Source organism: Lucilia sericata, unplaced genomic scaffold (genome assembly GCF_015586225.1).
Source record: "Lucilia sericata isolate MDLA Ls3-8-SP2 unplaced genomic scaffold, ASM1558622v1 Contig000954F_arrow, whole genome shotgun sequence".
Taxonomy (NCBI): Eukaryota; Metazoa; Arthropoda; class Insecta; order Diptera; family Calliphoridae; genus Lucilia; species Lucilia sericata.
Genome location: NW_023994938.1, coordinates 132,178 through 142,227, shown reverse-complemented (window position 1 = coordinate 142,227; position 10,050 = coordinate 132,178). Strand labels below are relative to the sequence as shown.

Sequence of the window (10,050 nt, the reverse complement as noted above, 5' to 3'; positions counted from 1 at the left end):
TCAGTCAACCAAATAGAAATAATAATTTGAAAATATTAATTTGCAATTAAATGAGTATATTTAATTTTTAGATTATTCCGTTTAAAATATATAGCTTTCTAAATAATTTGTTTGTTTCTTTTATAACTTTTTTTTGATAAATTTTTTTGCTTATTCCTTTATTTTGTATTTCACTGCTATAACAATTAATATTAATATTTTTTATTATATTGATTATATAGTTCGGTAATAATTATGTGTTGCCCTTCAAAATATTTGTTAGAGTTTATTTTATATTATTATTTATTTTCTGTGTATTGTAAATTAAATTTACCTTAATTTTTTAATAAAAGTTCTCATTTGTTTAAAATGTTTGTATCTATTTTAACTTTTATATGTATGTACGTTTAGTTTGTGCTTAATTTTTGAGTGTTTCAGTTTAGTTTTTTTTTTACTTTGAGTTTATTTTAAAATAAAATAAAAAAAAAAAAGTTTAATAATAATTTTTAATTGAAAAAGGTAGAATAATTTTAGCAACACAAGCTCTTCAAATATTGAGTTACAAATACTGAATTTCTGTCTTTCCTTTCGTTACCCGAAAAACGACCTACCTGAAATTTGGCTTGAATATTTTCCAAAAAAGTGGAACCAGTTTTGTATAAAAATTTGAATTTCAAAAAACCTTTATAAACCTTATTCATGTTAATTTTGCAGTATACTTTTCTTCTAAAACCAATTGCAGATAACACAGGCCAACAAAATTTGAAATTGTCGAATACCACTGATCAAAGTATAATTTTGTAAAGGCTGCGCTAAACTCGAATCTAATCATTTACCTAAATATATCATATTGGCCTGTGTAATATTTCTATAAAAAAATTATTGAAAAAAGTTTCTTAAGAAAACTTTTTTAGGTAAACTTTTCGACGAAAAAAATCTTGTGTAAAAAAATTGTCGATAAACATATTCCCTCTGGAAATTTTGTAGAAAAATATTTTCTATAGAAATCTATACAAAACCTAACGATGATTCAATTTTCAAAAAACGATTAAAATACAATTTGTGTAAGATTTTAGCACGTTTTATAATTACATACATATACATTAGGGTGTCCCGTATACCAATTTTTTTGGAGGAATACCTCATAAACGATGAGCAAAAATGTTTTTTTAAAGGTCCTCAGTTCCCTACCAGCGAAACATAATTACAATTTTTCTTATAACCCGTTCACACTATGCAATTATTCGTCATTCAGGCTCTAATTCTTCACTCAAAGCACAATTACGAACTGAATTACATAATTCGCCATACAAAATTTCAGCTGAGAATCACACTAGCTGTACGTAATTCAGTCTAAGATAGGGAACTGAGGACCATTTTTATTTTTCTTGAGTTCAGTATATTAATACGTTTCGAAGCAGAGATATTCCATTATGAGATTTTTAAAAAGGCTGTTCCTCGGGACACTCTAATATACATACATGTATGTACATATGTATATGTGAGCGATCAACCAATATCCTGTTCTCTCAGGAGAACAACAAGATTCTAAAAGAAGTAAACTATTTTATAATATAAATTGTTAAAAAAAATCTTTAAAAACTTCACTTTAAAACTGAACATTTTCAGAATTTTAAGAAACATTCATTAACGAAAACCTCTTTGTTTGAGGAGGTAATTTTTGCCACTCACATTAATTCTAATGATACTTATATAAAAATTACTAAAGAATCACTTTAAAGTAACTACACGAAAAATTTTCTTTAACGAATAAATTCTTGTGTCTAGAATTTTTTTAAATTTCCTATCTGATAACTCTAATACCTTAAAACAGTCATGGCAGTTATATTTTGTCCCAAAAGAATTTTTAAATATTTACATGTAGATTATTAGGAATTTTGCCTCAATTTAAAACTTTTAAAATAACATTAAACGTTAGAATAAACAAGGTGTAATATAAAAAGATTGGAAAATATTTTCAAAGACATCTTAAAATGACTACACATAAATGGCTGAAGATACACATATTTTTGCGCAAAGTGTTTTTATGTGTGATTTTATTATAATAAATTTTTGTGTTTGATTTATTTTTAGGGTGTATGGTAATTTTAAACTAATTATCTTGATGGCTTTTAATATAAATGTATCTCTTAGTTTAAGAAAAAAACTAAGAACATAATGATAAGATGAACTTAGTGGTCTTGGGTGATAATATAACATAGTGAAATGGGTGTAGATAGGTTTTGTGGTTTTGTTTTTATTTTATTTTTACTTTTATACTCATAGTAGGATTTTTTTAGGTTTAAAAACTTTGATTAGATTTAAATTTTGTTTAAATTCCAAGACTGCAATTAAAAAAAAAAAAAGAAAATAGAAAGAAAAAGAAAAAAATGTATATATTCATATCGTATATGTATGTATTAGGTAATTAACAAATGCGATATGTATTCAATTTAATAATTTACAAAAATATTTGTTGTGAAATATGTATAGAAAGCATGCAATGTTTTATAAAAGAAAATAACTCGTCCACATATACAAAAAATTGGATTTTAATATTTATGTTGAGTTAGCAAGAAATTTAACACTTTCTCTATTATATTGAATGATAAATATAAATAAATATTTGTTTAAATTAAATAATATTGTATAAGTGTGGTCGACTTATTTTCAAACTTCCATAAATAACGAAATATGTATGTATGTACATTAGGTTGGTACCATTTTTATAGAGAAACAAGTAAGAGTTCTATATTCGGCTGTGCCGAATCTTATATACCCTTCACCATAATGCGTTATTACAAAAAATAAAAAAAATTAAAAACGAAATAGTATCGCAAAGTTTTATAGATTTTCATGCAATCGGCTGCGTTTCTAAGTTCAATATTTTTTTAATTTCCAACTCATTTGAATTGGAAATTAATTGCAATAAATTTTTACCAAATTCATTTGAATTAGAAACGAATTGCATTTCATTCTACAAATTCATTTGAAGTACAAAGAACAACATTTACTATATGAAGCTGTATGTTGTTGTTTCTTTTGTTTAATTTTAATGTGTTTTGAAATTTGGCTCATATTTCCTTTCTTTATATACCGATTTTACTATTTATCAATAGAAAACTTTCCGAAAGCATGTTTGACAAATATTTTCGAAGATTTGGATCCCGAAAATATCTGGGGTCTTTAGAAAATTTAATTCAAAAATTCAAACAAATATGGGCAGACAGACATCAATCGACTCCGCTATCTATAAGTATCCAGGATATATATGTACATATGTATACTTTATGGGATCGGAAAATTATATAGTAGAAAACGACAAACTCACCAAGGTGAAGGGTATAAAAATAAAGATAAAAAACTATTTCAAAATATTTAATAGATTTGTTCCCGTACTCCTCATGTTTGCAGGTTTTAATCATAAATATTCCAAAATTATTAGAAAAACATCAAAACACATATAAAAATTTTGAGTACGGGAACGACTTACTGTAAAAACCTGCAAATCTAACGAGTACGAGATAAAAACATAATGAATAATAATAAAAATAAATAAATTTTGATGCGCAATATACAATGAAATTTTTATTGAAAAGGAATTATGAAAATATAAAAATGTAGTAAAAATTTATAATAAAAAAAAATGAAAAAAATAATCTCGATTGAGTTTTAAATAGAATGCCAAGAAAGAATAAAAATATCATTATATCGTTAAAAAAAGTTCTTACATGCGAGAGCCTTTTTGTTGCAGTACTTTTGCTCTATCATTTAGTTCAGGCTCACGACCACTTGTTGCGCCACACTCTTTAGAGACAACACAAAGAAATTCATTGTTATCAAATGCACCATAATTTGAATGATATTGTGGGCCAACACTGATCAGTTGTTCAAATCTCCAACCATCGGAGAGTGTTGAGATCATCTGTTAAAATCAAATATTAAAGTTATTATAAAAGTATATGCTTTTTTATATTGAAAAAAAAAGCATTATCTCATTGTTATATACTGCATAGACACGGACCTGAGTCAATTCTTGCTCACGGCATTGCAAAACACGATATACACGCTTTTTGTCAGCTTGTGGTCTCTGCGGAAAAAAGACAAATAAAATTTTTGAATATTTCTAAAATTTTTAAGATTTTGCTATAATACCAAACTTACTTGATCTCTATTAGTAATGCACTCTTTCACCAATGTTATCAGTTGTGTGACATTATAAAATTCAGCCTCTTCTAGTACTCCCTCCTCTGAGACACCATCTAATACTAATTTGCCATGACGCAAATAGTTTAAAACTGGTGCAAAATATTTAGGATCTCGGTCTATTAAGTAGGCACCAGTTTCATCCTTGAAAAAATATTATTACAATTAAAAAAAAAACACTCACAAAATCAATTACTAATACGGTTGTCAAAGAAAATTAATTACATACATATATATTTGTAAGCGAGTAAATATTTCGTTTGCAATATAATAACTAAAAACTAAATGAAAAAATGCAACATTTTATTGCAACAACCTTCACCTTAAAGAAATATCACCAACCACTTTACGTTCTTGTGTCTATCACTAGCCTTCACTAACAAATAAATAACCACATTCATTCATTCATCTTTGTAGGGATAAAAACAAAATATTGAATAAATGTTGTTCTAATTTTTGTACAGTTAGTAATTTTTACAGGTCATTCAGGTGTTGTTGCTACAACATATACATATGTACATATGTACATACTATAGTATTATGTTGTATCATGCTACAGTATAACAATATGTATATGAGCACTATATTCTATGTACATTTGTATTTAAAAATTAATTTTTATATAAAAATTATATTTTTTCTCCAAAAATTTATAATTTTTATAAAAATCGGCTATTCTCAAAATTTTCTTTAAGAAATAAATTATTTTCTACTTTAAAATTACAAAAGTTAATAAATCCACCTAATGTGTTATAAAACCCATTATTTTACCGTTTGTGATTTCTAGCAGAAATTTTCTACAATGTATGTAATTTTCTGACCCATGAATACCTGTCTGTATGTATGTTGAAATCAGTTTCCATATCTTCGAGATCCAAATCTTCAATAATTCTGTCTGACATACTTTCGAGAAGTTTTCTATTTAAATTCAGCAAAATTTGTCAATAAATAACGGAGATATTTTCAATGTTTAAAAAAAACCCATGAAAATATGTTTTCCAACTGTTGATTAGTATTTTTAAAATCTATAGCAAGTATTTTCCTTATAAATATTAGAAGTAGAACCAAAATTTTCTTATAGCTCCTATACAAATTTACCTAGCCCCGTAAATCGTTTTTTTCTTAATAACTACCCCTATAATATCGGTTTTACCACACTTCTATAAATATTCGACGTGTTAATAAAAACTAGCTTATTTATACCGAATATAGCACTCTAACTTGTATAAACTTAAAAATCCTAGGTAACTATAATGAATTGCTTTAGCCATCTTACAATAAATGGCACCATAGTGCAGTGTGATAATGACAAACTAAACTAGTATGTATGTCTTATGTATAGGTATGTGTAGTTATTATATGCAGCCAAACTAAATCTGTAAGGTGGTTGTGACGATATGTAAAATAAACAAAAGAAATTAAATAAATACCCATACATCTAATTAAACAAAAAACAATGTTTGTTTCGGCACAGTAATTGTGACAATGACAGGTATTAAACTATTAAGATTATTATAACAAAATAAAATTGCAAAAAAAAAAACAAACAAGGAAGTACATAATAAAAAAGACATTATAATTTATCCACTTCACATGATTCATTTAACCGACATAAACAGAAATGAATAATAACAAACACCCTTTTCTCCCTCTGCATAAAAAGGGAGAAGGAAATAATGACAATTGATTAGATTGCAATTGACAGTTTACTGTCACTAAATTAACCATTAAACAATGTTATCGCCATTATCATCATAATTATCATTATCATCGTTATCATAATAGGTATCTACTGTATGGGATTCTTGTATATACAATGTAGGTTTGTGTAATTATGTTTGTATAAATATGTTTGTAGGTCTGTAAATATGTATATTTATGAGTATATAATTGCAATTACAGTTATAAATAACGTTGATTTATATTTTCTTTAGGTTATGGTGATGCTTTACAAAAAATAGGCTAGTTGGCAATGGCATAAGTTTAGATGTAAACAAAAAGATTAGAGCATAAAACTTACCCGATCTGATATTAAATCACAGTCCTCCTGTATTAAACGCGATAAAAATGAATTTGGATCACGGGAGAGTGTAGTTTTTGTGGTAAGAAAATATTGACCACCTACATTCAATTTAACCCATTGGTCAGTACCCTGTTTCTTAAAAACATTAGGACTTTTACGAGTATTTATATTAACTGTTGTCATATTGTAGCTAATAATTTACTTTGTTTTTTAAGAAATTCTATTAACTTAATATTATATTATTTATATCTTTATAAGTTTTTTTTTTTTGAGGAGGCAATCAGAAAAAATTGGCTTCGTCCAACACACACACACAATAATATGTCATACACCAGCAACAACAATGATACGAAAGTATTCTTAAGATTTTGCAAAATTTTGCGTATTTTTTATGCAAATATTTATCGCATTTATTCACAACTATTGTGTGCACTTGTTTTGATCATCTTTTGTTTTTTTAATTTCAATTAACTCTTGAAATTATTAAATTTGTTGTCACAAAATCAAAATGCAGAAAAATGCCTTTAGAGACCTTCGCCGACAAACATTAGATCGGCGGCGGCTGACACATTTCGACGTCGGATTTTGGAATACAAGCTTTTTTTTAATTTTGCAATTGTGATATATATGGACTTTTCCAAATCAAACAGAAATCATTCTTTCCAGCTTTGAATACAATTAACAAAAAATCTCCAGCCATTTTAACATGAAAAATTTTTGGACATTTTTTTCGGCGGCAAAGTTTAGTCGACGAATAGAATCGACTCTGGTCTTTTGTCAATCCTTTTCCATTAACCAGTGATGTTAATTTTTCATTTGTTTTTTCGTTTTTATTTATTTTAAAATCAATTTAGCGGGAAGAATATAGTAGTCATTTGTTTAAATTCTAGCGATTTTAACAGCCTTGCAAAACGCATAAATTAAGCTTTTTTAAATATATTTTTAATTTATGTTAAAATAAAGGCGAAATAAATAGCTTTGTATTAATAGCTTTGTAAGTAAACATTCGAATAAATTTAATTATGTTACGATTATAAAAAGGGTCTTGTTTAAAATATTACAATGACCAATATCTGACCAGTTTTTTTCTACCAACAGAAAAACGAACAAATCCTCCTTAAAAGAAAATAAATTACAGAATTATCTTTTCAAAATTAACGAAAAATGTTAAAAAATAAATTTTAGGGTTTATTTCGCATTTTTAAAAGGGAAAGTCGAACATTTTGAAATAAATTAAAATTTTATAAAATAAATATGCAGCTACCAAAGGGTTCTGTTCATCTATTCAATGCAACCAACTCCAAAAGCGATAAGTTAAAAATCCCAGCAAAACGAAAACAATAAACGCTTTGAAAGCTAAAACAAGTCAGGAGCGACGCAAATCAGTCAATGGTACATACATAACGCCCATTAAACGTGTATTTTTCACATTACCATCTTCGTCTTTGTCGTACTGGGTATTAAAATATAATTTTTTACTTGATTTGTTTCTACATATTTTAAAAACAATTATCTAACCTGCATCATATATTGTTCTCCTCCTTCAGGACCTACTGGTACTATTAATCTCCCTCCTTTGGCCAACTGTTCTATTAAAGCGGTTGGAGTTTCTGGAGCAGCGGCACCCACATGTATTGCATTATATGGTGCATGATCTGGAAACCCCTTACGTCCATCACCCTCTATATGTAAATGATAAATATAGGATTTATTATAGGTAATAATAATACACACATATGTATGTATGTGCTATGTACGTACATACATAATTAGATAGAACATTTTACTTACCCACAATTAAAAGTTTACCAGACTGCAACATTTGAGGATCGTCGTTGTTTAGGTTTTCTTTGCTTAGGCCCACCAATTCCGGTTGATGTTCTATACCCACTATTTTAGTGTTGGCATTTTCGCCTTGGTTCTGTATATAACGATAAAAACAGGCTGTTAAATAGCCCGAACCGGAACCAACATCTAAAACATGGGCACCTGGTTTCATATGATCCCTTAAATACTCCATAGCAAAAGCATGCTACAAGCAAACTCATAAATAATATATTATCACATAAATAAGTAGTAATAAATACCATATGTGGTGCACTTATGGTCACACCATGTCCAATACTTTGAGGAGCATCCATATAAGGATTACGTGGTGAATAAAATTTTCGGTCAGTTGCTATCATTGCCTCAGCTACAGCATCAGACGCAATTACCCGATATTCTTTTTATTATTAAATATAAACGCAAAACATACATATGTATATTATTTATGTTATGTATTTATTTTAGCTCAAAATTACCTTTTAATTGACGTATCAGGTCTGCATTGTTAGCTCCAACAGAACGCCAGGCCATGGTATTGATAAATAAAAATATTGTTAACAAAAATATCCGTAGTAACTTCAGTTTCCCCGTTTTGGTATATTTTTTCTAATTGTAAGGACAATAACAACAAGAACTTTTGCACAACAAAAACAATTTTGACAACTGCGAAGTCTTTTTGGCTTTTTTCTTCTTTGTTGATAGTTCGAGAATTTGTGACAGCTGTTTTTTGTTTATTTGTTTTTGTTGCTCCTCAGCGTTGGAAAGAAATATTAGGGGGTTAACTTTTGTTTTTTAATAAATAAAATATTTATTTAGTTTTTTCACTTCACATTTAATGTTATTTATAGAAATATATGTATATTTATATGGTTTAATTACGTCTCAAATCAGTTAAAGGAACATACATTACGCCCACCAAACGCGTCTCACTCACCTTGCCATCCTTATCTTTATCGTACTGTTATAAAGAAACGTATGTATGTAAATAACTATAGAACTTATGTATATTTAAATCTAAAAAAGGTATCACCTGCATCATGTATTGTTGTCCAAGCTCTGGGCCAACAGGTACAATTAAACGTCCACCTTTAGCCAATTGTTGTATTAAAACTAATGGCTTTTCTGGAGCTGCAGCACCTACATGTATAGCATTATATGGAGCGTATTCTGGACAGCCTTTTCTTCCATCACCCTCTACATACACAAACTTTAAAGTATCCCTGACACATTTAGTTGAGAAATAAATACTTACCCACTATAATGAGTTTTTCTGATTTGAGCATTTGGGCATCATCATTATTCAAATTTTTCCTGCTAAGAATAACCAATTCTGGTTGATGTTCTATGCCCACTACTTTAGTGTTACTATTTTCTCCTTGAGCCTGCATGTAGCGATAAAAGCAAGCTGTTAAATAACCAGAACCCGAACCCACATCTAAAACATGACAACCGGGTCTCAAATGATCCCTTAAATATTCCAAAGCGAAAGCGTGCTGCCATTATCATTAAAAAAAACGTTATTTTTTATAATTTTTAAATATTTGTACATATGTATATTAATATTTACCATATGTGGTGCACTAATAGTAACACCATAGCCTATACCTTGCGGTGCATCCATATACGGATTACTAGGTGCATAATATTTACGATCCGTATCGGTCATGGCGGCAGCTACACTTTCAGTCGCCACAATTCCACATTCTGTTAAACAATTTCATATGTTGTTCATCTTTATATAACCATGACGTTATAGATATTTACCTTTTAATTTCTCTATAAGATCAGCATTATCCACACCTACTGACCTCCAAGTCATTTTGCGAAATCTTTGAAAAAATTTGAGATTACGAGGCGCTAGTTTATTGGTAAATAAATATTTTTTGCAAAAACTCATAATTCGCAATTTAGATTCCAGCTGGTTTTGTTTACAAACAATTCCATGTAAACATATCTGACGTTTTAAAATACATGGTTGATATAAAACAGCAGTAGAAAGGTATTACTTCGGCAAA

General features: G+C 28.2%; 3 protein-coding genes across 3 annotated transcripts; all 3 read right to left on the bottom strand.

Moving 5' to 3' along the window:
• Nucleotides 1-415: 415 nt before the first annotated feature.
• On the bottom strand, nt 416-6,957 carry LOC119609268 (BTB/POZ domain-containing protein KCTD5). The gene is made up of 5 exons (XM_037963988.1): nt 6,206-6,957; nt 4,144-4,329; nt 4,004-4,069; nt 3,711-3,904; nt 416-2,324 (listed from the first exon to the last, which is right to left on the bottom strand). Exons 1-5 carry the CDS (start codon nt 6,389-6,391, stop codon nt 2,312-2,314), a joined length of 645 nt encoding a protein of 214 aa, XP_037819916.1. The 5' UTR covers nt 6,392-6,957; the 3' UTR covers nt 416-2,311.
• Nucleotides 6,958-7,373: 416 nt separating this feature from the next.
• LOC119609264 (protein-L-isoaspartate(D-aspartate) O-methyltransferase-like) lies at nt 7,374-8,793 on the bottom strand. The gene is made up of 5 exons (XM_037963980.1): nt 8,512-8,793; nt 8,296-8,432; nt 8,000-8,240; nt 7,727-7,890; nt 7,374-7,661 (listed from the first exon to the last, which is right to left on the bottom strand). Exons 1-5 carry the CDS (start codon nt 8,564-8,566, stop codon nt 7,575-7,577), a joined length of 684 nt encoding a protein of 227 aa, XP_037819908.1. The 5' UTR covers nt 8,567-8,793; the 3' UTR covers nt 7,374-7,574.
• A 25-nt stretch (nt 8,794-8,818) lies between these two features.
• LOC119609262 (protein-L-isoaspartate(D-aspartate) O-methyltransferase-like) lies at nt 8,819-9,993 on the bottom strand. Its single transcript, XM_037963979.1, has 5 exons — nt 9,800-9,993; nt 9,603-9,739; nt 9,288-9,528; nt 9,066-9,229; nt 8,819-8,993 (listed from the first exon to the last, which is right to left on the bottom strand). Exons 1-5 carry the CDS (start codon nt 9,930-9,932, stop codon nt 8,907-8,909), a joined length of 762 nt encoding a protein of 253 aa, XP_037819907.1. The 5' UTR covers nt 9,933-9,993; the 3' UTR covers nt 8,819-8,906.
• Between the last annotated feature and the right edge of the window lie 57 nt (nt 9,994-10,050).

What these genes read in the sequence shown, in the direction of transcription:
- LOC119609264 (XM_037963980.1), bottom strand. Translation starts at nt 8,566, where the DNA reads ATGGCCTGGCGTTCTGTTGGAGCTAACAATGCAGACCTGATACGTCAA. An exon ending in CCTGATACGTCAATTAAAAG is followed by an intron (nt 8,433 to 8,511) that starts GTAATTTTGAGC and finishes AATAATAAAAAG; the next exon opens with AATATCGGGTAATTGCGTCT. An exon ending in CCATAAGTGCACCACATATG is followed by an intron (nt 8,241 to 8,295) that starts GTATTTATTACT and finishes GTTTGCTTGTAG; the next exon opens with CATGCTTTTGCTATGGAGTA.
- LOC119609268 (XM_037963988.1), bottom strand. Translation starts at nt 6,391, where the DNA reads ATGACAACAGTTAATATAAATACTCGTAAAAGTCCTAATGTTTTTAAG. An exon ending in GCATTACTAATAGAGATCAA is followed by an intron (nt 4,070 to 4,143) that starts GTAAGTTTGGTA and finishes TTTTTTCCGCAG; the next exon opens with AGACCACAAGCTGACAAAAA. An exon ending in GTGAGCAAGAATTGACTCAG is followed by an intron (nt 3,905 to 4,003) that starts GTCCGTGTCTAT and finishes TGATTTTAACAG; the next exon opens with ATGATCTCAACACTCTCCGA.
- LOC119609262 (XM_037963979.1), bottom strand. Translation starts at nt 9,932, where the DNA reads ATGAGTTTTTGCAAAAAATATTTATTTACCAATAAACTAGCGCCTCGT. An exon ending in CTATTAGTGCACCACATATG is followed by an intron (nt 9,529 to 9,602) that starts GTAAATATTAAT and finishes TGATAATGGCAG; the next exon opens with CACGCTTTCGCTTTGGAATA. An exon ending in AGAAAAACTCATTATAGTGG is followed by an intron (nt 9,230 to 9,287) that starts GTAAGTATTTAT and finishes TTGTGTATGTAG; the next exon opens with AGGGTGATGGAAGAAAAGGC.